Here is a 27,437-nt window from a genome sequence, read left to right as displayed (position 1 = left end):
GGTAAAGGCAAAAAAAAGGCCATGGTGGCAAAGTAAATACAATATAGCAAGTAAAACACTGGAATGGTAGATTTGCAATGGAAGAATGTGCAAAGTAGAAATAAAAATAATGGGGTGCAAAGGAGCAAAATAAATAAATAAAATTAAATACAGTAGGGAAAGAGGTAGTTGTTTGGGCTAAATTATAGGTGGGCTATGTACAGGTGCATTCATCTGTGAGCTGCTCTGACAGTTGGTGAGGCGGCCAAAGAAAGAATTGGTTTTGGGGGTGACTAGAGAGATATACCTGCTGGAGCGTGTGCTACAGGTGGGAGATGCTATGGTGACCAGCGAGCTGAGATAAGGGGGGACTTTCCCTAGCAGGGTCTTGTAGATGACATGGAGCCAGTGGGTTTGGCGACGAGTATGAAGCAAGATCAACAGGTCGCAATGGTGGGTAGTATATGGGGCTTTGGTGACAAAACAGATTGCACTGTGATAGACTGCATCCAATTTGTTGAGTAAGGTATTGGAGGCTATTTTGTAAATGAGATCGCCAAAGTCGAGGATTGGTAGGATGGTCAGTTTTACAAGGGTATGTTTGGCAGCATGAGTGAAGGATGCTTTGTTGCGAAATAGGAAGCCAATTCTAGATTTAACTTTGGATTGGAGATGTTTGATATGGGTCTGGAAGGAGAGTTTACAGTCTAACCAGACACCTAAGTATTTGCAGTTGTCCACGTATTCTAAGTCAGAGCCGTCCAGAGTAGTGATGTTGGACTGGCGGGCAGGTGCGGGTAGCGATCGGTTGAAGAGCATGCATTTAGTTTTACTTGTATTTAAGAGCAATTGGAGGCCACGGAAGGAGAGTTGTATGGCATTGAAGCTTGCCTGGAGGGTTGTTAACACAGTGTCCAAAGAAGGGCCAGAAGTATACAGAATGGTGTCGTCTGCGTAGAGGTGGATCAGAGACTCACCAGCAGCAAGAGGGACCTCATTGATGTATACAGAGAAGAGAGTCGGTCCAAGAATTGAACCCTGTGGCACCCCCATAGAGACTGCCAGAGGTCCGGACAGCAGACCCTCCGATTTGACACACTGAACTCTATCAGAGAAGTAGTTGGTGAACCAGGCGAGGCAATCATTTGAGAAACCAAGGCTGTCGAGTCTGCCGATGAGGATGTGGTGATTGACAGAGTCGAAAGCCTTGGCCAGGTCGATGTATACGGCTGTACAATAATGTTTCTTATCGATGGCGGTTAAGATTTCGTTTAGTATCTTGAGAGTGGCTGAGGTGCACCTATGACCAGCTCGTAAACTGGATTGCACAGCGGAGAAGGTATGGTGGAATACGAAATGGTCAGTGATCTGACAGCAGGGAGGAGGTCTCTTATTCTCCATGGACTTTACAGTGTCCCAAAACCTTTCAGAGTTAGAGCTACATGATGCACATTTCTGAATGAAAAAGTTAGCCCTTACTCTCCTGACTGACTGCGTGTATTGTTTCCTGACTTCCCTGAAAAGTTGCATATCACGGGGACTATTCGATGCTAATGCAGTCCACCACAGGATGTTTTTGTGCTGGTCAAGGGCAGTCAGGTCTGGAGTGAACCAAGGGCTATATCTGTTCTTAGTTCTACATTTTTTGAAAGGGGCATGCTTATTTAAGATAGTGAGGGAATTACTTTCAAAGAACAACCAGGCATCCTTTACTGGCGGGAAAAGGTCAATATCCTTCTAGGATACCCGGACCAGGTCGATTATAAAGGCCTGCTCGCAGAAGTGTTTTGACAGTGATGAGGGTTGGTCATTTGACCGCAGACCCATAGTGGATGCAGGTAATGTTGCAGTGATCGCTGAGATCCTGATTGAAAACTGCAGAGGTGTATTTGGAGGGCAAGTTGGTCAGGATAATATCTATGAGGGTGCCCATGTTTACAGATTTAGGGTTGTACCTGGTGGGTTCCTTGATAATTTGTGTGAGATTGAAGGCATCTAGCTGTCTCTGACATCATGACATCAGCCTAACAGTAACACTAACCCAGCAGTCAAGGGCTCTAACACACTAACCCAGATGAGCAGACAGCCACCCAGGACTGACAGTAACTCAGCCGTATCCCAGGACTGACAGTAACTCCGCCGTATCCCAGGACTGACAGTAACTCAGCCGTAACCCAGGACTGACAGTAACTCAGCCATAACCCAGGACTGACAGTAACTCCGCCGTATCCCAGGACTGACAGTAACTCAGCCGTAACCCAGGACTGACAGTAACTCAGCCATAACCCAGGACTGACAGTAACTCAGCCCTAACCCAGGACTGACAGTAACTCAGCCGTATCCCAGGACTGACAGTAACTCAGCCCTAACCCAGGACTGACAGTAACTCAGCCGTATCCCAGGACTGACAGTAACTCAGCCCTAACCCAGGACTGACAGTAACTCAGCCCTAACCCAGGACTGACAGTAACTCAGCCCTAACCCAGGACTGACAGTAACTCAGCCGTATCCCAGGACTGACAGTAACTCAGCCCTAACCCAGGACTGACAGTAACTCAGCCCTAACCCAGGACTGACAGTAACTCAGCCGCCCCAACCCAGGACTGACAGTAACTCAGCCCTAACCCAGGACTGACAGTAACTCAGCCGTAACCCAGGGCTAACAGTAACTCAGCCGTATCCCAGGACTGCCAGTAACTCAGCCCTAACCCAGGACTGACAGTAACTCAGCCGTAACCCAGGGCTAACAGTAACTCAGCCGTATCCCAGGACTGCCAGTAACTCAGCCCTAACCCAGGACTGACAGTAACTCAGCCCTAACCCAGGACTGACAGTAACTCAGCCCTAACCCAGGACTGACAGTAACTCAGCCCTAACCCAGGACTGACAGTAACTCAGCCCTAACCCAGGACTGACAGTAACTCCGCCCTAACCCAGGACTGACAGTAACTCAGCCGTAACTCCAGGACTGACAGTAACTCAGCCATAACCCAGGACTGACAGTAACTCAGCCGTAACCCAGGACTGACAGTAACTCAGCCCTAACCCAGGACTGACAGTAACTCAGCCGTATCCCAGGACTGACAGTAACTCAGCCCTAACCCAGGACTGACAGTAACTCAGCCCCAACCCAGGACTGACAGTAACTCAGCCCTAACCCAGGACTGACAGTAACTCAGCCGTAACCCAGGACTGACAGTAACTCAGCCCTAACCCAGGACTGACAGTAACTCAGCCCTAACCCAGGACTGACAGTAACTCAGCCGTATCCCAGGACTGACAGTAACTCAGCCCTAACCCAGGACTGACAGTAACTCAGCCCTAACCCAGGACTGACAGTAACTCAGCCGTATCCCAGGACTGACAGTAACTCAGCCGTATCCCAGGACTGACAGTAACTCAGCCGGACTGACAGTAACTCAGCCCTAACCCAGGACTGACAGTAACTCAGCCCTAACCCAGGACTGACAGTAACTCAGCCCTAACCCAGGACTGACAGTAACTCAGCCCTAACCCAGGACTGACAGTAACTCAGCCGTAACCCAGGACTGACAGTAACTCAGCCCTAACCCAGGACTGACAGTAACTCAGCCGTATCCCAGGACTGACAGTAACTCAGCCGTATCCCAGGACTGACAGTAACTCAGCCCTAACCCAGGACTGACAGTAACTCAGCCCTAACCCAGGACTGACAGTAACTCAGCCGTAAACCCAGGGCTAACAGTAACTCAGCCCTAACCCAGGACTGACAGTAACTCAGCCGTATCCCAGGACTGACAGTAACTCAGCCCTAACCCAGGACTGACAGTAACTCAGCCCTAACCCAGGACTGACAGTAACTCAGCCGTAAACCCAGGGCTAACAGTAACTGTGTGTGTGTAATTGATTGTGTTCCGTCTTTCCCTCAGGTTTTGGACGGCCTTCTAGCTCAGTATGGTACTGTAGACAACGTGGAACAAGGTGAGACATTACAATACATTATCTTTTATATCATTACAATCTCTTCAACTGTTTTTTTTCCTTAAATATTATCGATATGCTTTTTTAAATAGACGAAAGTAAGTCGACACCCCTTCACATTAGTGGATTCGGTTATTTCAGCCACACCCTTTGCTGACAGGTGTATAAAATCGAGCACACAGCCATGCAATCTCCATAGACAAACATTGGCAGTTGAATGGCCAGTACAGAAGACCTCAATGCCATTCAAAGTGGCACCGTCATAGGAGTCAGTTCGTCAAATCTTTGCCCTGCTAGATCTGTCCCGGTCAAAGGAAAGTGCTGTTATTGTGAAGTTGGACCGTTTAGGAGCAACAACGGCTAAGACGCAAAGTGGTAGGCAACACAAGCTCACAGAACGGGACTGCAGAGTGCTGAAGTAACGTCAGCACAAGAACTGTTCGTCGGGAGCTTCATGAAGTCAGTTTCTATGGCCAAGCAGCCGCACACAAGCCTAAGATCACCATGCACAATGCCAAGTGTTGGCTGGAGGGGTGTAAAGCTCACTGCCATTGGACTCTAGAGCAGTGGAAATGCGTTTGTTGGAGTGATGAATCACGCTTCACCATCTGGCAGCCGACGGATGAATCTGGTTTTGGCAGATGCCAGGAGAATGCTACCTGCCTGAATGCATAGTGCCAACTTTAAAGTTTGGTGGATGAGGAATAATGGTCTAGGGCTGTTTTTCATGGTTGGGACTTTGCCCCTTAGTTCCAGTGAAGGGAAATTGTAAATGCTACAGCATACAATGACATTCTAGACTATTCTGTGCTTCCAACTTTGTGGCAAAAGTTTGGGGAAGTCATGTATCAGCAATGCCCCTGTGCAGAAAGCAAAGTCCCTACAGAAATGGTTTGTCGAGATCTACCTCTATCACTACCTCATACTCCACCACTACCTCTGCCACTAAATCTACCTCTGCCACTAAATCTACCTCTGCCACTAAATCTACCTCTGCCAATACTTCTACCATTACCACTAAATCTACCACTACCACTAAATATAGCAGTACCACTAAATCTACTTCTACCACTAAATCTACTTCTACCTGTACCACTAAATCTACTTCTACCACTACCTCTACCAGTACCACTAAATCTACCTCTACCACTAAATCTACTTCTACCACTAAATCTACTTCTAACCTCTACCACTAAATCTACCTCTACCACTAAATCTCTTCTACCTCTACCACTAAATCTACCACTAAATCTACCACTAAATCTACCTCTACCACTAAATCTACTTCCACTACCCCCTCCTCTACCACTACCACTAAATCTACTTCTACCACTACCTCTACCACTAAATCTACCTCTACCACTACCACTAAATCTACCCCTACCACTCTACCACTACCACTAAATCTACTTCTACCTCTACCACTAAATCTACCACCACTAAATCTACCTCTACTAAATCTACTACCTCTACCACTAAATCTACCCCCACTACCTCTACCACTAAATCTACCTCTACCACTAAATCTACCTCTACCACTACCACTAAATCTATCTACCCACTACCACTCTACCCCTACCTCTACTACCACTAAATCTACCCCTACCTCTACCACTACCACTAAATCTACCTCTACCACTAAATCTACCTCTACCACTACCACTAAATCTAACTCTACCACTACCTCTACCACTAAATCTACCTCTACCACTAAATCTACCTCTACCACTAAATCCACCACTACCACTACCACTAAATCTAACTCTACCACTACCTCTGCCTATACCACTAAATCTATGTCTACCTCTACCACTAAATCCACCACTACATCTACCACTACATCTACCTCTACCACTACCTCTGCCTATACCACTAAATCTATGTCTACCTCTACCACTAAATCTACCTCTAAATCTACCTCTACCACTAAATCAAATTAAATTGTGTTTGTCACATACTTAGCAGATGTTAATGTGAGTGTAGTGAAATGCTTGTGCTTTGAGTTCCGACCATGCAGTGATATCAAACAAGTAATCTAACAATTTCACAACAACTACCTTATACACACAAGGTTAAAGGAATGAATAAGAGTATGTACATATAAATATATGGATGAGCGATGGCCGAACGGCATAGGCAAGATGCAGTAGATAGTATGAGATGAGTAATGTAGGGTATGTAAAAATTATATTAAGTGGCTAGTGATACATTTATTACATCAAATTTTTCATTATTTAAGTGGCTGGAGATGAGTCAGTATGTTGGCAGCAGCAACTCAATGTTAGTGGTGGCTGTTCAACAGTCTGATGACCTTGAGATAAAAGCTGTTTTTCAGTCTCTCGGTCCCTGCTTTAATGCACCTGTACTGACCTCGCCTTCTGGATGATAGCGGGGTGAACAGACAGTGGCTTGGGTGGTTGTTGTCCTTGATGATCTTTTTGCCCTTCCTGTGACATCGGGTGGTGTAGGTGTCCTGGAGGGCAGGTAGTTTGCCCCCGGTGATGCGTTGGGCAGACCTCACTACCCTCTGGAGAGCCTTACGGTTGTGGGCGGAGCAGTTGCCGTACCAGGCGGTGATACAGCCCGACAGGATGCTCTCGATTGTGCATCTGTAAAAGTTTGTGAGTGTTTTTGGTGACAAGCCAAATTTCTTCAGTCTCCTGAGCAACGCCTTCTTCACCACGCTGTCTGTGTGGGTGGGCCATTTCAGTTTGTTAGTGATGAGTACGCTGAGGAACTTAAAACTTTCCACCTTCTCCACTACTGTCCCGTCTATGTGGATAGGGGCTGCTCCCTCTGCTGTTTCCTGAAGTCCTCGATAATCTCCTTTGTTTTGTTGACATTGAGTGTGAGGTTATTTTCGTGACACCACACTCCGAGGGCCCTCACTTCCTCCCTGTAGGCAGTCTCGTCATTGTTGGTAATCAAGCCTACCACTGTAGTGTCGTCCGCAAACTTGATGACTGAGTCGGAGGCGTGCATGGCCATGCAGTCATGGGTGAACAGGGAGTACAGGAGAGGGCTGAGAATGCACCCTTGTGGGGCCCCAGTGTTGAGAATCAATGGGGTGGAGATGTTGTTTCTTACCCTCACCACCTGGGGCGGCCCGTCAGGAAGTCCAGTACCCAGTTGCACAGGGCGGGGTCGAGACCCAGGGTCTCGAGCTTGATGACGAGCTTGGAGGGTACTATGGTGTTGAATGCCGAGCTGTAGTCGATGAACAGCATTCTTACATAGGTATTCCTCTTGTCCAGATGGGTTAGGGCAGTGTGCAGTGTGGTTGAGATTGCATCGTTTGTGGACCTATTGGGGCGGTAAGCAAGTTGGAGTGGGTTTAGGGTGTCAGGTAGGGTGGAGGTGATATGGTCCTTGACTGGTCTCTCAAAGCACTTAATGATGACAGAAGTGAGTGCTACGGGGCGATAGTCATTTAGCTCAGTTACCTTAGCTTTCTTGGGAACAATGGTGGCCCTCTTAAAGCATGTGGGAACAGCAGACTGGGATAAGGATTGATTTAATGTGTCCATAAACACACCAGCCAGCTGGTCTGCGCATGCTTTGAGGACGCGGCTGGGGATGCCGTCTGGGCCGGCAGCCTTGCTAGGGTTAACACGTTTAAATGTTTTACTCACATTGGCTGCAGTGAAGGAGAGCCCGCAGGTTTTGGTAGCAGGCCGTGTCAGTGGCACATTATTGTCAACAAAGCAATCAAAGAAGTTGTATAGTTTGTCTGGGAGCAAGACGTTGTGGTCCGCCACGGGGCTGGTTTTCTTTTTGTAGTCCGTGATTGACTGTAGACCCTGCCACGTACCTCTCGTGTCTGAGCCTTTGAATTGCGACTCTATGTAACAGTATAGACTTTACGTCCATCCCCTCGCCCCGACCTGGGCGCGAACCAGGGACGCAGGGAATTCTACCTCTACCACTAAGTCTACCTCTACCTCTACCACTACCACTAAATCTACCTCTACCACTAAGTCTACCCCTACCTCTACCACTACCACCAAATCTACCTCTACCACTAAGTCTACCTCTACCTCTACCACTACCTCCAATTCTACCTCTACCACTAAGTCTACCTCTACCACTACCACCAAATCTACCTCTACCACTACCACTAAATCTACCACTACCTCTACCACTAAATCTACCTCTACCACTACCACTAAATCTACCTCTACCACTACCACTAAATCTACCTCTACCACTACCACTAAAACTACCTCTACCACTAAATCTACCTCTACCACTACCTCTACCACTAAATCTACCTCTACCACTACCACTAAATCTACCTCTACCACTACCACTAAATCTACCTCTACCACTACCTCTACCACTAAATCTACCTCGACCACTAAATCTACCCCTACCTCTAACACTACCACTAAATCTACCTCTACCACTACCACTAAATCTACCTCTACCACTACCACTAAATCTACCTCAACCACTACCACTAAATCTACCTCGACCACTAAATCTACCTCTACCACTAAATCTACCTCTACCACTACCACTAAATCTACCACTACCTCTACCACTAAATCTACCTCTACCACTACCACTAAATCTACCTCTACCACTAACTCTACCACTAAATCTACCTCTATAACTACCACTAAATCTACCTCTACCACTACCACTAAATCTACCTCTACCACTACCACTAAATCTACCTCTACCACTACCACTAAATCTACCTCTACCACTAAATCTACCTCTACCACTAAATCTACCACTAAATCTACCTACTACCACTAAATCTACCTCTACCACTACCACTAAATCTACCTCTACCACTACTTCTACCACTTAATCTACCTCTACCACTACCACTAAATCTAGCTCTACCACTACCACTAAATCTACCTCTACCACTACCACTAAATCTACCTCGACCACTAAATCTACCTCTACCACTACCACTAAATCTACCTCTACCACTACCTCTACCACTAAATCTACCTCGACCACTAAATCTACCCCTACCTCTAACACTACCACTAAATCTACCTCTACCACTACCACTAAATCTACCTCTACCACTACCACTAAATCTACCTCTACCACTACCACTAAATCTACCTCGACCACTACCACTAAATCTACCTCGACCACTAAATCTACCTCTACCACTAAATCTACCTCTACCACTACCACTATATCTACCCCTACCTCTACCACTACCACTAAATCTACCCCTACCTCTACCACTACCACTAAATCTACCTCTACCACTAAATCTACCTCTACCACTACCACTAAATCTAACTCTACCACTACCTCTACCACTAAATCTACCTCTACCACTAAATCTACCTCTACCACTAAATCCACCACTACCACTACCACTAAATCTAACTCTACCACTACCTCTGCCTATACCACTAAATCTATGTCTACCTCTACCACTAAATCCACCACTACCACTACATCTACCTCTACCACTACCTCTGCCTATACCACTAAATCTATGTCTACCTCTACCACTAAATCTACCTCTAAATCTACCTCTACCACTAAATCAAATTAAATTGTGTTTGTCACATACTTAGCAGATGTTAATGTGAGTGTAGTGAAATGCTTGTGCTTTGAGTTCCGACCATGCAGTGATATCAAACAAGTAATCTAACAATTTCACAACAACTACCTTATACACACAAGGTTAAAGGAATGAATAAGAGTATGTACATATAAATATATGGATGAGCGATGGCCGAACGGCATAGGCAAGATGCAGTAGATAGTATGAGATGAGTAATGTAGGGTATGTAAAAATTATATTAAGTGGCTAGTGATACATTTATTACATCAAATTTTTCATTATTTAAGTGGCTGGAGATGAGTCAGTATGTTGGCAGCAGCAACTCAATGTTAGTGGTGGCTGTTCAACAGTCTGATGACCTTGAGATAAAAGCTGTTTTTCAGTCTCTCGGTCCCTGCTTTAATGCACCTGTACTGACCTCGCCTTCTGGATGATAGCGGGGTGAACAGACAGTGGCTTGGGTGGTTGTTGTCCTTGATGATCTTTTTGCCCTTCCTGTGACATCGGGTGGTGTAGGTGTCCTGGAGGGCAGGTAGTTTGCCCCGGTGATGCGTTGGGCAGACCTCACTACCCTCTGGAGAGCCTTACGGTTGTGGGCGGAGCAGTTGCCGTACCAGGCGGTGATACAGCCCGACAGGATGCTCTCGATTGTGCATCTGTAAAAGTTTGTGAGTGTTTTTGGTGACAAGCCAAATTTCTTCAGTCTCCTGAGCAACGCCTTCTTCACCACGCTGTCTGTGTGGGTGGGCCATTTCAGTTTGTTAGTGATGAGTACGCTGAGGAACTTAAAACTTTCCACCTTCTCCACTACTGTCCCGTCTATGTGGATAGGGGGCTGCTCCCTCTGCTGTTTCCTGAAGTCCTCGATAATCTCCTTTGTTTTGTTGACATTGAGTGTGAGGTTATTTTCGTGACACCACACTCCGAGGGCCCTCACTTCCTCCCTGTAGGCAGTCTCGTCATTGTTGGTAATCAAGCCTACCACTGTAGTGTCGTCCGCAAACTTGATGACTGAGTCGGAGGCGTGCATGGCCATGCAGTCATGGGTGAACAGGGAGTACAGGAGAGGGCTGAGAATGCACCCTTGTGGGGCCCCAGTGTTGAGAATCAATGGGGTGGAGATGTTGTTTCTTACCCTCACCACCTGGGGGCGGCCCGTCAGGAAGTCCAGTACCCAGTTGCACAGGGCGGGGTCGAGACCCAGGGTCTCGAGCTTGATGACGAGCTTGGAGGGTACTATGGTGTTGAATGCCGAGCTGTAGTCGATGAACAGCATTCTTACATAGGTATTCCTCTTGTCCAGATGGGTTAGGGCAGTGTGCAGTGTGGTTGAGATTGCATCGTTTGTGGACCTATTGGGGCGGTAAGCAAGTTGGAGTGGGTTTAGGGTGTCAGGTAGGGTGGAGGTGATATGGTCCTTGACTGGTCTCTCAAAGCACTTAATGATGACGGAAGTGAGTGCTACGGGGCAATAGTCATTTAGCTCAGTTACCTTAGCTTTCTTGGGAACAATGGTGGCCCTCTTAATGCATGTGGGAACAGCAGACTGGGATAAGGATTGATTTAATGTGTCCATAAACACACCAGCCAGCTGGTCTGCGCATGCTTTGAGGACGCGGCTGGGGATGCCGTCTGGGCCGGCAGCCTTGCTAGGGTTAACACGTTTAAATGTTTTACTCACATTGGCTGCAGTGAAGGAGAGCCCGCAGGTTTTGGTAGCAGGCCGTGTCAGTGGCACATTATTGTCAACAAAGCAATCAAAGAAGTTGTATAGTTTGTCTGGGAGCAAGACGTTGTGGTCCGCCACGGGGCTGGTTTTCTTTTTGTAGTCCGTGATTGACTGTAGACCCTGCCACGTACCTCTCGTGTCTGAGCCTTTGAATTGCGACTCTATGTAACAGTATAGACTTTACGTCCATCCCCTCGCCCCGACCTGGGCGCGAACCAGGGACGCAGGGAATTCTACCTCTACCACTAAGTCTACCTCTACCACTACCACTAAATCTACCTCTACCACTAAGTCTACCCCTACCTCTACCACTACCACCAAATCTACCTCTACCACTAAGTCTACATCTACCTCTACCACTACCTCCAATTCTACCTCTACCACTAAGTCTACCTCTACCACTACCACCAAATCTACCTCTACCACTACCACTAAATCTACCACTACCTCTACCACTAAATCTACCTCTACCTCTACCACTAAATCTACCTCTACCACTACCACTAAATCTACCTCTACCACTACCACTAAAAAACTACCTCTACCACTAAATCTACCTCTACCACTACCTCTACCACTAAATCTACCTCTACCACTACCACTAAATCTACCTCTACCACTACCACTAAATCTACCTCTACCACTACCTCTACCACTAAATCTACCTCGACCACTAAATCTACCCCTACCTCTAACACTACCACTAAATCTACCTCTACCACTACCACTAAATCTACCTCTACCACTACCACTAAATCTACCTCAACCACTACCACTAAATCTACCTCGACCACTAAATCTACCTACCACTAAATCTACCACTACCACTACCACTAAATCTACCTCTACCACTACCACTAAATCTACCTCTACCACTACCACTAAATCTACCTCTACCACTAACTCTACCACTAAATCTACCTCTATAACTACCACTAAATCTACCTCTACCACTACCACTAAATCTACCTCTACCACTACCACTAAATCTACCTCTACCACTACCTCTACCACTACCAAAATCTACCTCTACCACTACCACTAAATCTACCTCTACCACTACCTAAATCTACCACCACTAAATCTACCTCTACCACTACCACTAAATCTACCTCTACCACTACCACTAAATCTACCTCTACCACTACCTCTACCACTAAATCTACCTCTACCACTACCACTAAATCTAGCTCTACCACTACCACTAAATCTACCTCTACCACTACCACTAAATCTACCTCTACCACTAAATCTAAATCTACCACTACCACTAAATCTACCTCTACCACTAAATCACTACCTCTACCACTAAATCTACCTCGACTACACTAAATCTACCCTACCTCTAACACTACCACTAAATCTACCTCTACCACTACCACTAAATCTACCTCTACCACTACCACTAAATCTACCTCTACCACTACCACTAAATCTACCTCTACCACTACCACTAAATCTACCTCTACCACTAAATCTACCTCTACCACTAAATCTACCTCTACCACTACCACTAAATCTACCACTACCTCTACCACTAAATCTACCTCTACCACTACCACTAAATCTACCTCTACCACTACCTCTACCACTAAATCTACCTCTATAAATCTACCACTAAATCTACCTCTACCACTACCACTAAATCTACCTCTACCTCTACCACTAAATCTATCTCTACACTACCACTAAATCTACCTCTACCACTACCTCTACCACTAAATCTACCTCTACCACTACCACTAAATCTACCTCTACCACTACCACTAAATCTACCTCTACCACTACCTCTACCACTACCACTAAATCTACCTATATCTACCCCTACCTCTACCACTAAATCTACCTCTACCACTACCACTAAATCTACCACTACCACTAAATCTACCTCTACCACTACCACTAAATCTACCTCTACCACTACCACTAAATCTACCTCTACCACTACCACTAAATCTACCTCTACCACTAAATCTACCTACTACCACTACCACTAAATCTACCACTACTAAATCTAACTCTACCACTACCACTAAATCTACCTCTACCACTACCACTAAATCTACCCACTACCACTAAATCTACCTCTACCACTACCACTAAATCTACCTCTACTACCACTAAATCTACCTCTACCACTAAACTAAATCTACCTCTACCACTACCACTAAATCTACCACTACCACTAAATCTACCTCTACCACTACCACTAAATCTACCACCACTAAATCTACCACTACCACTAAATCTACCTCTATAACTACCACTAAATCTACCTCTACCACTACCACTACCTCTACCACTAAATCTACCTCTACCACTACCACTAAATCTACCTCTACCACTACCTCTACCACTAAATCTACCTCTACCACTTTTATCTCCCTCACCAACTTCAAACACGTGCTATCTGAGCAGCTAACCGATCGCTGCAGCTGTACATAGTCTATTGGTAAATAGCCCACCCATTTTCACCTACCTCATCCCCATACTGTTTTTATTTATTTACTTTTCTGCTCTTTTGCACAACCAATATCTCTACCTGTACATGACCATCTGATCATTTATCACCCCAGTGTTAATCTGCAAAATTGTAATTATTCGCCTACCTCCTCATGCCTTTTGCACACAATGTATATAGACTCCCTTTTTTTCTACTGTGTTATTGACTTGTTAATTGTTTACTCCATGTGTAACTCTGTGTTGTCTGTTCACACTGCTATGCTTTATCTTGGCCAGGTCGCAGTTGCAAATGAGAACTTGTTCTCAACTAGCCTATCTGGTTAAATAAAGGTGAAATAAAAAAAATAAAAAAATAAACCACTAAATCTACCTCTACCACTACCACTATATCTACCCCTACCTCTACCACTATATCTACCCCTACCTCTACCACTACCACTAAATCTACCTCTACCACTACCTCTACCACTAAATCTACCACTACCACTACCACTAAATCTACCTCTACCACTACCACTAAATCTACCTCTACCACTACCACTAAATCTACCTCGACCACTGTTCGCAGATGTTATTGCGGGTGTAGCGAAATGCTTGTGTTTATAGCAGCAACACTGCAGTAATATCTAACAATTCACAACCATACACAAATCTAAAAGTAAAAGAATGGAATTAAAAAATATATAAATATTAGGATGAGCAATGTTGGAGTGGCATTGACTATAATACAGTACCAGTCAAAAGTTTGGACACACCTACTCATTCAAGGGTTTTTCTTTATTTATATTATTTTTTTAATTGTATAATAATAGTGAACACATATAAAATCACGTAGTAACCAAAAAAGTGTTTGCCTTGCCGTGATGGCAGTTTTGCACTCTTGGCATTCTGTCAACCAGATTCACCTGTAATGCTTTTCCAACAGTCTTGAAACAGTTCCCACATATGCTGAGCACTTGTTGGCTGCTTTTCCTTCACTTCACTCCAACTCATCCCAGACCATCTCAATTGGGTTGAGGTCAGGGGATTGTGGAGGCCAGGTCATCTGATTTTATTTTTATTTCACCTTTATTGAACCAGGTAGTCCAGTTGAGAACAAGTCCTCATTTACAACTGCGACCTGGCCAAGATAAAGCAAAGCAGTGCGACAGAAACAACAACATAGAGTTACACATGGAGTAAACAAATGTACAGTCAATAACACAATAGAAAAAATGTATATACAGTATGTGCAAATGAGGTACGATAAATAACAATATGGGGATGAGGTAGTTGGATGGGCTATTTACAGATGGGCTGTGTACAGGTGCAATGATCTGTGAGCTACTCTGACAGGTGATGTTTAAAGTTAGTGAGGGAGATATGTGTCTCCAGTTTCAGTGATTTTTTGCAATTTGTTCCCTTCATTGGCAACAGAGAACTGGAACGAAAGGTCAAAGGAGGAATAGGCTTTGTTGACCAGTGAAATATACCTGCTGGAGCGCGTGCTACGGGTGGGTGTTGCTATGGTGACCAGTAAGCTGAGATAAGGCGGGGCTTTACCTAGCAGAGACTTATAGATGACCTGGAGCCAGTGGCAATGAATATGAAGCGAGGGTCACGAGAGCATACAGGTCGCAGTGGTGGGTAGTATATGGGGCTTTGGTGACAAAACGGATGGCACTGTGATAGACTGCATCCAATTTGCTGAGTAGAGTCTTGCAGGCTATTTTGTAAATTACATCGCCGAAGTCAAGGATCGGTAGGATAGTCAGTTTTATGAGGGTATGTTTGGCAGTATGAGTGAAGGAGGCTTTGTATGCAAAATAGGAAGCCGATTCTAGATTTAATTTTGGATTGGAGATGCTTCTTGTGAGTCTGGAAGGAGAGTTTACATTCTAACCAGACACCTAGGTATTTGTAGATGTCCACATATTCTAGGTCAGAACCGTCCAGAGTAGTGACGCTGGACGGGCGGGCAGGTGTAGGCAGCAATCGGTCGAAGAGCATGCATTTAGTTTTACTTGCATTTAAGAGCAGTTGAAAGCCACGGAAGGAGAGTTGTGTGGCATTGAAGCTCGTCTGGAGGTTTATTAACAATATCCAAAGAAGGGCCAGTAGCTTACAGAATGGTGTCATCTTCGTAGAGGTGTATTGGAGGAAATTCTCAATTATCTCAGATTTATCGGTGGTGACAGTGTTTCCTAACATCAGTGCAGTGGGCAGCTGGGAGGAGGTGTTCTTATTCTCCATGGACTTTAGTGTCCCAGAACTTTTTGGAGTTGGTGCTACAGGATACAAATTTCTGTTTGAAAAAGCTATCGTTTGCTTTCCTAACTGCCTGTGTATATTAGTTCCTAACTACCCTGAAAAGTTTCATTTCGCGGGGGCTATTCGATGCTAATGCAGAACGCCACAGGATGTTTTTGTGCTGATCAAGGGCAGTCAAGTCTGGAGTGAACCAAGGGCTATATCTGTTCCTGGTTCTACATGTTTTTGAATGGTGCATGCTTATTTAAGATGGTGAGGAAAGCACTTTTAAAGAATAACCAGGCATCCTCTACTGACGGAATGTGGTCAATATCCTTCCAGGATAGCCGACCCAGGTCGATTAGAAAGGCCTGCTCACTGAAGTGTTTTAGGGAGCGTTTGACTTTGATGAGGGGTAGTCGCTTGACCGCAGACCCATTACGGACGCAGGCAATGTGGCAGTGATCGCTGAGATCCTAGTTGAAGACAGCAGAGGTGTATTTGGAGGGCAGGTTAGTTAGGATGATATCTATGAGGGTGTCCATGTTTACGGATTTGGGGTTGTACCTGGTGGGTTCATTGATAATTTGTGTGAGATTGAAGACATCAAACTTAGATTGTAGGATGTCTGGAGAGTTAAGCATGTCCCGGTTTAGGTCACCTAACAGCACGAGCTCTGACGATAGATGGGGGTCAATCAATTCACATATGGTGTCCAGGACACAGCTGGGGGCAGAAGGTGGTCTATAGGAAGCGGCAATGGTGAGAGACTTGTTTCTGGAAAGGTGGATTTTTAAAAGTAGCTCAAATTGTTTGGGTACAGACCTGCATATTAAGACAGAGCTCTGCAGGCTATCTCTGCAGTAGATTACAACTCCGCCCCCTTTGGCAGTTCTATCTTGTCGGAAAATGTTATAGTTAGGGATGGAAATTTCAAGGTTTTTAGTGGTCTTCCTAAGCCAGGATTCAGACACGGCTAGGACATCCTGGTCGGCAGAGTGTGCTAAAGCAGTGAATAAAACAAACTGTTGGAGGAGGCTTCTAATGTTAACATGCATGAAACCAAGGCTTTTATGTTTACAGAAGTCAACAAATGAGAGTGCCTGGGGAATGGGAGTGGAGCTAGGCACTGCAGGGCCTGGATTAACCTCTACATCACCAGAGGAACAGAGGAGGAGTAGGATAAGGGTACGGCTAAAGGCTATAAGAACTGGTTGTCTAGTGCGTTCGGAACAGAGAGTAAAAGGAGCAGGTTTTTGGGCACGGTAGAATGGTTTCAAGGCATAATGTACAGACAAAGGTATGGTAGGATGTGAATACAGTGGAGGTTAACCTATGCATTGAGTAACGATGAGAGAGATATTGTCTCTAGAAACATAGTTTTTAAACTAGGTGAGGTCACCGCATGTGTGGGAGGTGGAACTAAAAGGGTTAACTAATGTGTATTGAGCAGGGCTACAGGCTCTACAATAAAATAAGGCAATAATTACTAACCAATACAGCAAAGGACAAGGCATATTGACATTAGGGAGAGGCATGCGTAGCCGAGTGATCATAGGGTTCCAGTGAGTAGCTCGGCAGGCCGGAGACACTGCGATTCAGCCAGCTAGCAGGCCGGGGTTAGCAAGCTAGCAGAAGGGCATTAGAGGGACGTCGCGATGGAAGATGTCTGTTGTAGCCCCCTCGTGCTTTTGCGTTGGCAGACCAGTCGTCATGGATCAGCAGGGCTCAGTGAGGTAAAAGGGTCCAGGGCAATTGGCAAAATAGGTATAGTAGCCAAGGAATTTGTCCGATTGGCCTCTTTAGCTAACAGTCCGATATGCTTCAGACAGCTAGCGGGCCGCAGCTAGCAGATGGGCATTCAGGGGAAAAACCCCCTCGGGGGAATGACGTCGGTAGTCCAGTCGTGATGGGTCGGCAGGGCTCCGTGTCGGCAGTAAAAGGGGTCCAGGCTAATTGGCAGAATAGGTATTGTAGTCCAAGGAGTGGCTGATGGACCTCTTCGGCTAGCCGGGAGATGGCCCTAGCAAGGCTAGCTCCAGGCTAATCGGGTCTTGCTTCAGGACAGAGACGTTAGCCAGGAGTGGCCACTTGGATAGCAGCTAGCTAGCTGCGATGATCCAGGTGAAAAGGTTCAGAGCTTGTGGTAGGAATCCAGGGATATGGAGAAAAATACATCCTGTTTGAATCGCGCTGTGCAGACTGGTGAGAGTTGTCTGGGCTGCCCGCTAGCAGTGGCTAGCTGACTACTAGCTAGTAGCTAGTTAGCTGGCTAGCTTCTATTGGGGGTTCCTGTTCAAAAGTAAAGAAAATAGCAGATCCATACCACATTGGTTGAAGTGGATTGCAGGAGAGTATATTTACATTTACATTTAAGTCATTTAGCAGACGCTCTTATCCAGAGCGACTTACAAATTGGTGAATTCACCTTCTGACATCCAGTGGAACAGCCACTTTACAATAGTGCATCTAAATCATTAAGGGGGGGTGAGAAGGATTACTTATCCTATCCTAGGTATTCCTTGAAGCGGTGGGGTTTCAGGTGTCTCCGGAAGGTGGTGATTGACTCCGCTGTCCTGGCGTCGTGAGGGAGTTTGTTCCACCATTGGGGGGCCAGAGCAGCGAACAGTTTTGACTGGGCTGAGCGGGAACTGTACTTCCTCAGTGGTAGGGAGGCGAGCAGGCCAGAGGTGGATGAACGCAGTGCCCTTGTTTGGGTGTAGGGCCTGATCAGAGCCTGGAGGTACTGCGGTGCCGTTCCCCTCACAGCTCCGTAGGCAAGCACCATGGTCTTGTAGCGGATGCGAGCTTCAACTGGAAGCCAGTGGAGAGAGCGGAGGAGCGGGGTGACGTGAGAGAACTTGGGAAGGTTGAACACCAGACGGGCTGCGGCGTTCTGGATGAGTTGTAGGGGTTTAATGGCACAGGCAGGGAGCCCAGCCAACAGCGAGTTGCAGTAATCCAGACGGGAGATGACAAGTGCCTGGATTAGGACCTGCGCCGCTTCCTGTGTGAGGCAGGGTCGTACTCTGCGGATGTTGAAGTTGGGGTTAAGAAAAATATAAAATATATATGCGAAGAAAAATATATTTACACGGGACACGACAAAAGACATCTGACTGCTACACCATCCTGGATATTATTGGCAAGGAACCTTAATTTAACTAGGCAAGTCAGTTAAGAACAAACTCTTATTTACAATTGCGGCCTACCCCGGCCAAACCTGGATGACGCTGGGCCAATTGTGCTTCACCTTATGGGACTCCCAATCACAGCCGGATGTGATACAGCCTGGATTCGAACCAGGAACTACAGTGATGCGCCACTCGGGAGCCCTAAGAGTACTACAGTCAATGTGTTGATAGAACTTTGGTTGCGTTTTCTTCAAATTTGCTGTGTAAAAATCCCCAACTACAATAAATGCGGCCTCAGGGTATGTTGTTTCCACTATCTCCACCACTACCTCCATCACTATCTCCACCTCCACCACTACCTCTACCTCCACCACTCCCTCCAGCACCACCACCACTAACTCTACCTCCACCACTATCTCTACCACTACCTCCATCACTACCTCCATCACTACCTCCACCACCACTACCTCCACCACTACCTCCATCACTACCTCCACCACCACCACTACCCCTACCTCCACCACTATCTCCAGCACCACCACCACTACCTCCACCACTACCTCCACCACTACCACTACCTCTACCTCCACCACTACCTCCAGCACCACCACAACTCACTTTACCACTACCACTACCTCCACCTTCACCACTACCTCCACCATCACGAGCACTACCTCCACTGTCACTACCACTACCTCCACCACTACCTCCACCACCAGCACCACTACCTCCCCCACCAACTCTACCACTACCTCCACCACCACCACCACTACCTCCACCTTCACCACTACCTCCACCTTCACTGTCACTACCACTACCTCTACCTCCACCACTACCTCCACCACCAGCACCACTACCTCCCCCACCAACTCTACCACTACCTCCACCACCACAACTACCTCCAACACCACCACCACTACCTCTACCTCCACCACTACCTCCACCACCAGCACAACTACCTCCACCACCAGCACCACAAACTCCACCACTACCGCTACCTCCACCACTGCCTCCACCACCACCACTAACTCCACCACTACCTCCACCACTACCTCCACCACTACCACTATCTCATTTACATTACATTTAAGTCATTTAGCAGACGCTCTTATCCAGAGCGACTTACAAATTGGTGAATTCACCTTCTGACATCAGTGGAACAGCCACTTTACAATAGTGCATCTAAATCATTTAAGGGGGGGGTGAGAAGGATTGCTTTATCCTATCCTAGGTATTCCTTGAAGAGGTGGGGTTTCAGGTGTCTCCGGAAGGTGGTGATTGACTCCGCTGTCCTGGCATCGTGAGGGAGTTTGTTCCACCATTGGGGGGCCAGAGCAGCGAACAGTTTTGACTGGGCTGAGCGGGAACTGTACTTCCTCAGTGGTAGGGAGGCGAGCAGGCCAGAGGTGGATGAACGCAGTGCCCTTGTTTGGGTGTAGGGCCTGATCAGAGCCTGGAGGTACTGCGGTGCCGTTCCCCTCACAGCTCCGTAGGCAAGCACCATGGTCTTGTAGCGGATGCGAGCTTCAACTGGAAGCCAGTGGAGAGAGCGGAGGAGCGGGGTGACGTGAGAGAACTTGGGAAGGTTGAACACCAGACGGGCTGCGGCGTTCTGGATGAGTTGTAGGGGTTTAATGGCACAGGCAGGGAGCCCAGCCAACAGCGAGTTGCAGTAATCCAGACGGGAGATGACAAGTGCCTGGATTAGGACCTGCGCCGCTTCCTGTGTGAGGCAGGGGCGTACTCTGCGGATGTTGTAGAGCATGAACCTACAGGAACGGGCCACCGCCTTGATGTTAGTTGAGAACGACAGGGTGTTGTCCAGGATCACGCCAAGGTTCTTAGCGCTCTGGGAGGAGGAAACAATGGAGTTGTCAACCGTGATGGCGAGATCATGGAACGGGCAGTCCTTCCCCGGGAGAAAGAGCAGCTCCGTCTTGCCGAGGTTCAGCTTGAGGTGGTGATCCGTCATCCACACTGATATGTCTGCCAGACATGCAGAGATGCGATTCGCCACGTGGTCATCAGAAGGGGGAAAGGAGAAGATTAATTGTGTGTCGTCTGCATAGCAATGATAGGAGAGACCATGTGAGGTTATGACAGAGCCAAGTGACTTGGTGTATAGCGAGAATAGGAGAGGGCCTAGAACAGAGCCCTGGGGGACACCAGTGGTGAGAGCACGTGGCGAGGAGACAGATTCTCGCCACGCCACCTGGTAGGAGCGACCTTTCAGGTAGGACGCAATCCAAGCGTGGGCCGCACCGGAGATGCCCAACTCGGAGAGGGTGGAGAGGAGGATCTGATGGTTCACAGTGTCGAAGGCAGCCGATAGGTCTAGAAGGATGAGAGCAGAGGAGAGAGAGTTAGCTTTAGCAGTGCGGAGCGCCTCCGTGATACAGAGAAGAGCAGTCTCAGTTGAATGACTAGTCTTGAAACCTGACTGATTTGGATCAAGAAGGTCATTCTGAGAGAGATAGCGGGAGAGCTGGCCAAGGACGGCACGTTCAAGAGTTTTGGAGAGAAAGAAAGAAGGGATACTGGTCTGTAGTTGTTGACATCGGAGGGATCGAGTGTAGGTTTTTTCAGAAGGGTGCAACTCTCGCTCTCTTGAAGACGGAAGGGACGTAGCCAGCGGTCAGGGATGAGTTGATGAGCGAGGTGAGGTAAGGGAGAAGGTCTCCGGAAATGGTCTGGAGAAGAGAGGAGGGGATAGGGTCAAGTGGGCAGGTTGTTGGGCGGCCGGCCGTCACAAGAAGCGAGATTTCATCTGGAGAGAGAGGGGAGAAAGAGGTCAGAGCACAGGGTAGGGCAGTGTGAGCAGAACCAGCGGTGTCGTTTGACTTAGCAAACGAGGATCGGATGTCGTCGACCTTCTTTTCAAAATGGTTGACGAAGTCATCTGCAGAGAGGGAGGAGGGGGGGGAGGGGGAGGAGGATTCAGAAGGGAGGAGAAGGTGGCAAAGAGCTTCCTAGGGTTAGAGGCAGATGCTTGGAATTTAGAGTGGAAGAAAGTGGCTTTAGCAGCAGAGACAGAGGAGGAAAATGTAGAGAGGAGGGAGTGAAAGGATGCCAGGTCCGCAGGGAGGCGAGTTTTCCTCCATTTCCGCTCGGCTGCCCGGAGCACTGTTCTGTGAGCTCGCAATGAGTCGTCGAGCCATGGAGCGGGAGGGGAGGACCGAGCCGGCCTGGAGGATAGGGGACATAGAGAGTCAAAGGATGCAGAAAGGGAAGAGAGGAGGGTTGAGGAGGCAGAATCAGGAGATAGGTTGGAGAAGGTATGAGCAGAGGGAAGAGATGATAGGATGGAAGAGGAGAGAGTAGCGGGGGAGAGAGAGCGAAGGTTGGGACGGCGCGATACCATCCGAGTAGGGGCAGTGTGGGAAGCGTTGGATGAGAGCGAGAGGGAAAAGGATACAAGGTAGTGGTCGGAGACTTGGAGGGGAGTTGCAATGAGGTTAGTGGAAGAACAGCATCTAGTAAAGATGAGGTCGAGCGTATTGCCTGCCTTGTGAGTAGGGGGGAAGGTGAGAGGGTGAGGTCAAAAGAGGAGAGGAGTGGAAAGAAGGAGGCAGAGAGGAATGAGTCAAAGGTAGACGTGGGGAGGTTAAAGTCGCCCAGGACTGTGAGAGGTGAGCCGTCCTCAGGAAAGGAGCTTATCAAGGCATCAAGCTCATTGATGAACTCTCCGAGGGAACCTGGAGGGCGATAAATGATAAGGATGTTAAGCTTGAAAGGGCTGGTAACTGTAACAGCATGGAATTCAAAGGAGGCGATAGACAGATGGGTAAGGGGAGAAAGAGAGAATGACCACTTGGGAGAGATGAGGATCCCGGTGCCACCACCCCGCTGACCAGAAGCTCTCGGGGTGTGCGAGAACACGTGGGCGGACGAAGAGAGAGCAGTAGGAGTAGCAGTGTTGTCTGTGGTGATCCATGTTTCCGTCAGTGCCAAGAAGTCGAGGGACTGGAGGGAGGCATAGGCTGAGATGAACTCTGCCTTGTTGGCCGCAGATCGGCAGTTCCAGAGGCTACCGGAGACCTGGAACTCCACGTGGGTCGTGCGCGCTGGGACCACCAGATTAGGGTGGCCGCGGCCACGCGGTGTGGAGCGTTTGTATGGTCTGTGCAGAGAGGAGAGAACAGGGATAGATAGACACATAGTTGACAGGCTACAGAAGAGGCTACGCTAATGCAAAGGAGATTGGAATGACAAGTGGACTACACTTATCGAATGTTCAGAACGTTAAGCTTACGTAGCAAGAATCTTATTGACTAAAATGATTGAAATGATACAGTACTGCTGGAGTAGGCTAGCTGGCAGTGGCTACGTTGTTGACACTACACTAATCAAGTCGTTCCGTCGAGTGTAATAGTTTCTACAGTGCTGCTATTCGGGGCTAGCTGGCTAGCTAGCAGTGTTGATTACGTAACGTTACGTTAAAAGAACGACAATAGCTGGCTAGCTAACCTAGAAAATCGCTCCAGACTACACAATTGTCTTAGATACAAAGACGGCTATGTAGCTAGCTAGCTACGATCAAACAAATCAAACCGTTGTACTGTAATGAAGTGAAATGAAAATGTGATACTACCTGTGGAGCGAGGCGGAATGTTGACCGGGTTGTTGAAGTTCAATTCGGAAGACATTGGCTAGCTGTTGGCTAGCTAGCTAGCAGTGACTCCTACGTTAAGGACGACAAATAGCTGGCTAGCTAACCTCGGTAAATTAAGATAATCACTCTAAGTCTACACACTCTAAACTACACAATTACCTTGGATACGAAGACAGCAAAGACAACTATGTAGCTAGCTAACACTACACTAATCGAGTCGTTGAGTGTAATAGTTTCTACAGTGCTAGTGGACGTTAGCTAGCTGCTGTGCTAGTGGACGTTAGCTAGCTGCTGGGCAGAAAGCAGTGTAGACTACGTTAGGACGACGAAATACGATAATTACGCAATTATCTTTGATACAAAGACGGCTATGTAGCTAGCTAAGAAGAAATTGCTAAGATTAGACAAATCAAACCGTTGTACTATAATGAAATGTAATGAAAAGTTATACTACCTGCGGACCGAAGTGTAGATGCGACCGCTCGCTCCAACCGCTCGCTCCACCACTATCTCCACCACTACCTCCATCACTACCTCCACAACCACCACTACCTCTACCATTACCTCCAGCACTACCTCCACCACTACCTCCATCACTACCTCCACCACCACCACCACTACCTCCACCTCCACCACTATCTCCAGCACCACCACCACTACCTCCAGCACCACCACCACTACCTCTACCTCTACCGCCACCACTACCTCCAGCACCACCACAACTCACTTTACCACTACCACTACCTCCACCACCACTACCTCCACCTTCACCACTACCTCCACCATCACTACCAATATCTCCACCACTATCTCCATCACTACCTCCACAACCACCTCTACCTCTACCACAACCTCCACCACTAACTCCACCACTAACTCCACCACTAACTCCACCACTAACTCCACCACTAACTCCACCACTACCCCCATCACTACCCCCATCACTACCTCCATCACTACCTCCACCACCACCACCTCCACCACTATCTCCAGCACCACCACCAACTACCTCCACCACTACCTCCACCACCAGCACCACTACCTCCACCAGCACTACCTCCATCTCCACCACCACTAACTTCATCACTACCTCCACCACCACCACTACCACTACCACTACCTCCACCACTACCTCCAGCACCACTACCTCCACCACCACCATCACTACCGCTACCTCCACCACTACCTCCATCTCCACCACCACTAACTCCACCACTACCTCCAACTCCACCACCACTAACTCCACCACTACATTTACATTTTACATTTAAGTCATTTGGCAGACGCTCTTCTCCACCACCACCACTACCTTCACCACTACCTTCACCACCACCACTACCTTCACCACTACCTCCACCACTACCTCCACCACTACCTCCACCACCACCACTACCTTCACCACTACCTCCACTACCTTCACCACTACCTCCACTACTACTACCTTCACCACTACCTCCACCACTACCTCCACCACCACCACTACCGCTACCTCCACCACTACCTCCATCTCCACCACCACTACCTTCACCACTAACTCCACCACTACCTCCACCTCCACCACTACCTCCACCACCACCACCACTAACTCCACCACTACCTCCAACTCCACCACCACTAACTCCACCACTACCACCACCACTACCTTCACCACTACCTCCACCACCACCACCACTACCTCCACCTCTACCTCCACCACCACCACCACTAACTCCACCACTACCGCTACCTCCATCTCCACCATCACTAACTCCACCACTACCTCCACCACCACCATCTCTACCTCTACCACCACCTCTACCAGGTAGTCGTAGATAGTCTAGCATAGCATTTAAGTGCGTTGGGCCAGTAACCAAAAGGTTGCTGGTTCGAATCCCTGAGCCGACTATGTGAAAAATCTGTTGTGTCTTTGAGCAAGGCACGTAACCCTAATTGATCCTGTTAGTCTGCAAAATTACTAAAATGTTAAATTTACTACTACTACCTGCACTGACACAAATGACGGATGATTGGTTGAAATAAATTGATAATAAGATTGTGGGAGCTGTACTTTAGATTTCAGTGCAGCCTTTGATATTATTGACCATAACCTGTTGTTGAAAAAACACATGTTTTATCACATTTGAACCTCTGCCATATCGTGGATTCAGAGTTATCTATCTAATAGAACAGAGTTTTCATTAATGGAAACTTCTCTAATGTCAAACATGTAGGGTGTACCACAGGGCAGCTCTCTAGGTCCTATACTTTTTCTGTTTTTAGCATGCATGTGTGTCAATGTATGCTGATTAAACCATATACACATCAGCAACCACAGCTAATGAAGTCACTGAAACCCTTAACAAAGAATTGCAGTCTGTTTTGGATGGGTAGCCAGTAATAAACTGGTCCTGAACATCTCTAAAACTGAGAGCATTGTCTTTGGAACAAATCATTGCTTAAGTTCTAGACCTCAGCTGAATCTGGTAATGAATGGTGTGGCTGTTGAACAAGTTGAGGAGACTCAATTACATGATGTTACCTTAGAATGTAAACTGTCATGGTCAAAACATATAGATTCAATGGTTGTAAAGATGGGGAGAGGTCTGTCCGTAATAAAGAGATGCTCTGTTTTTTTGACACCACACTCCACAAAGCAAGTCCTGCAGGCTCTAGTTTGGTCTTATCTTGATTATTGTCCAGCCATGTTGTCAAGTGCTGCAATGAAAGACCTAGTTAAGTTGCAGCTGGTCCAGGGCAGAGCGGCACGTCTTGCTCTTCATTGTAATCAGAGGGCTGATATAAATACTATGCATGACATTCTCTCTTGGCTAAGAGTTGAGGAGAATGACTGCATCACTTCTTTTTACAAGAAACATTAATGTGTTTAAAATTACAAATAGTTTGCAGGGTCAACTTACATACAGCTCTGACACACACACTTATCCTAGCAGACAGGCCACCAGGGGTCTTTTCATAGTCTCAAAATCCAGAACAAATTCAAGAAAGCGTACAGTATTATATAGAGCCATGAGTACATGGAATTCCCTTCAATCTCAGATTGCTCAAATAAACAGCAAACCTGGTTTAAAGAAGCAAATAAAGTAACACCTCATGGCACAACGCCTCTCCCCCATTTGACCTAGATAGTTTGTGTGTACGTATTGATATGTAGGCTACGTTTGATGTTTTAAATGTATGTAGTTCTGTCCTTGAGCTGTTCTTGTCCATTAATGTTCTGTATTATGTTTCATGTTTTGTGTGGACCCCAGGAAGAGTAGCTGCGGCTTTCACAACAGCTAATGGTGATCCTAATCAAATACCACTACACCGTGTTCCTGTTAACACCCCTACTATTACGATAAGTGCCATGGGATCTTTAGTGACTACAGAGAGTCAGGACACCCATTTAACGCCCCATCCGAAAGACGGCACCCTACACAGGGCAGTGTCTGGGGCGTTGGGATATTTTCTTTAGACCAGAGGAAAGGGTGCCTCCTACTGGCCCTCCAACACCACTTCCAGCAGCATCTGGTCTCCCATCCAGGGACTGACCAGGACCAACCCTGCTTAGCTTCAGTAGCAAGCCAGCAGTGGTATGCAGGGTGGTATTTTGCTGACCAGGACCAACCCTGCTTAGCTTCAGTAGCAAGCCAGCAGTGGTATGCAGGGTGGTATGTTGCTGACCAGGACCAACCCTGCTTAGCTTCAGAGCCAAGCCAGCAGTGGTATGCAGGGTGGTATGTTGCTGACCAGGACCAACCCTGCTTAGCTTCAGTAGCAAGCCAGCAGTGGTATGCAGGGTGG

General features: G+C 47.3%; 1 protein-coding gene across 1 annotated transcript in view; it reads left to right on the top strand.

The window, feature by feature from the left end:
• LOC135521386 (insulin-like growth factor 2 mRNA-binding protein 3-B) overlaps positions 1 to 27,437 on the top strand; it is a 107,204-nt gene that overhangs the window by 29,405 nt on the left and 50,362 nt on the right. The window contains exon 4 of the mRNA XM_064947287.1: positions 3,888 to 3,939. Within this exon, the coding sequence (XP_064803359.1) occupies positions 3,888 to 3,939 (52 nt within the window). The remainder of the gene's footprint in view (positions 1 to 3,887; positions 3,940 to 27,437) is intronic.

This window comes from Oncorhynchus masou, chromosome 29 (genome assembly GCF_036934945.1).
Source record: "Oncorhynchus masou masou isolate Uvic2021 chromosome 29, UVic_Omas_1.1, whole genome shotgun sequence".
Taxonomy (NCBI): domain Eukaryota; kingdom Metazoa; phylum Chordata; class Actinopteri; order Salmoniformes; family Salmonidae; genus Oncorhynchus; species Oncorhynchus masou.
This window is presented reverse-complemented; position numbering and strand designations above follow the sequence as displayed.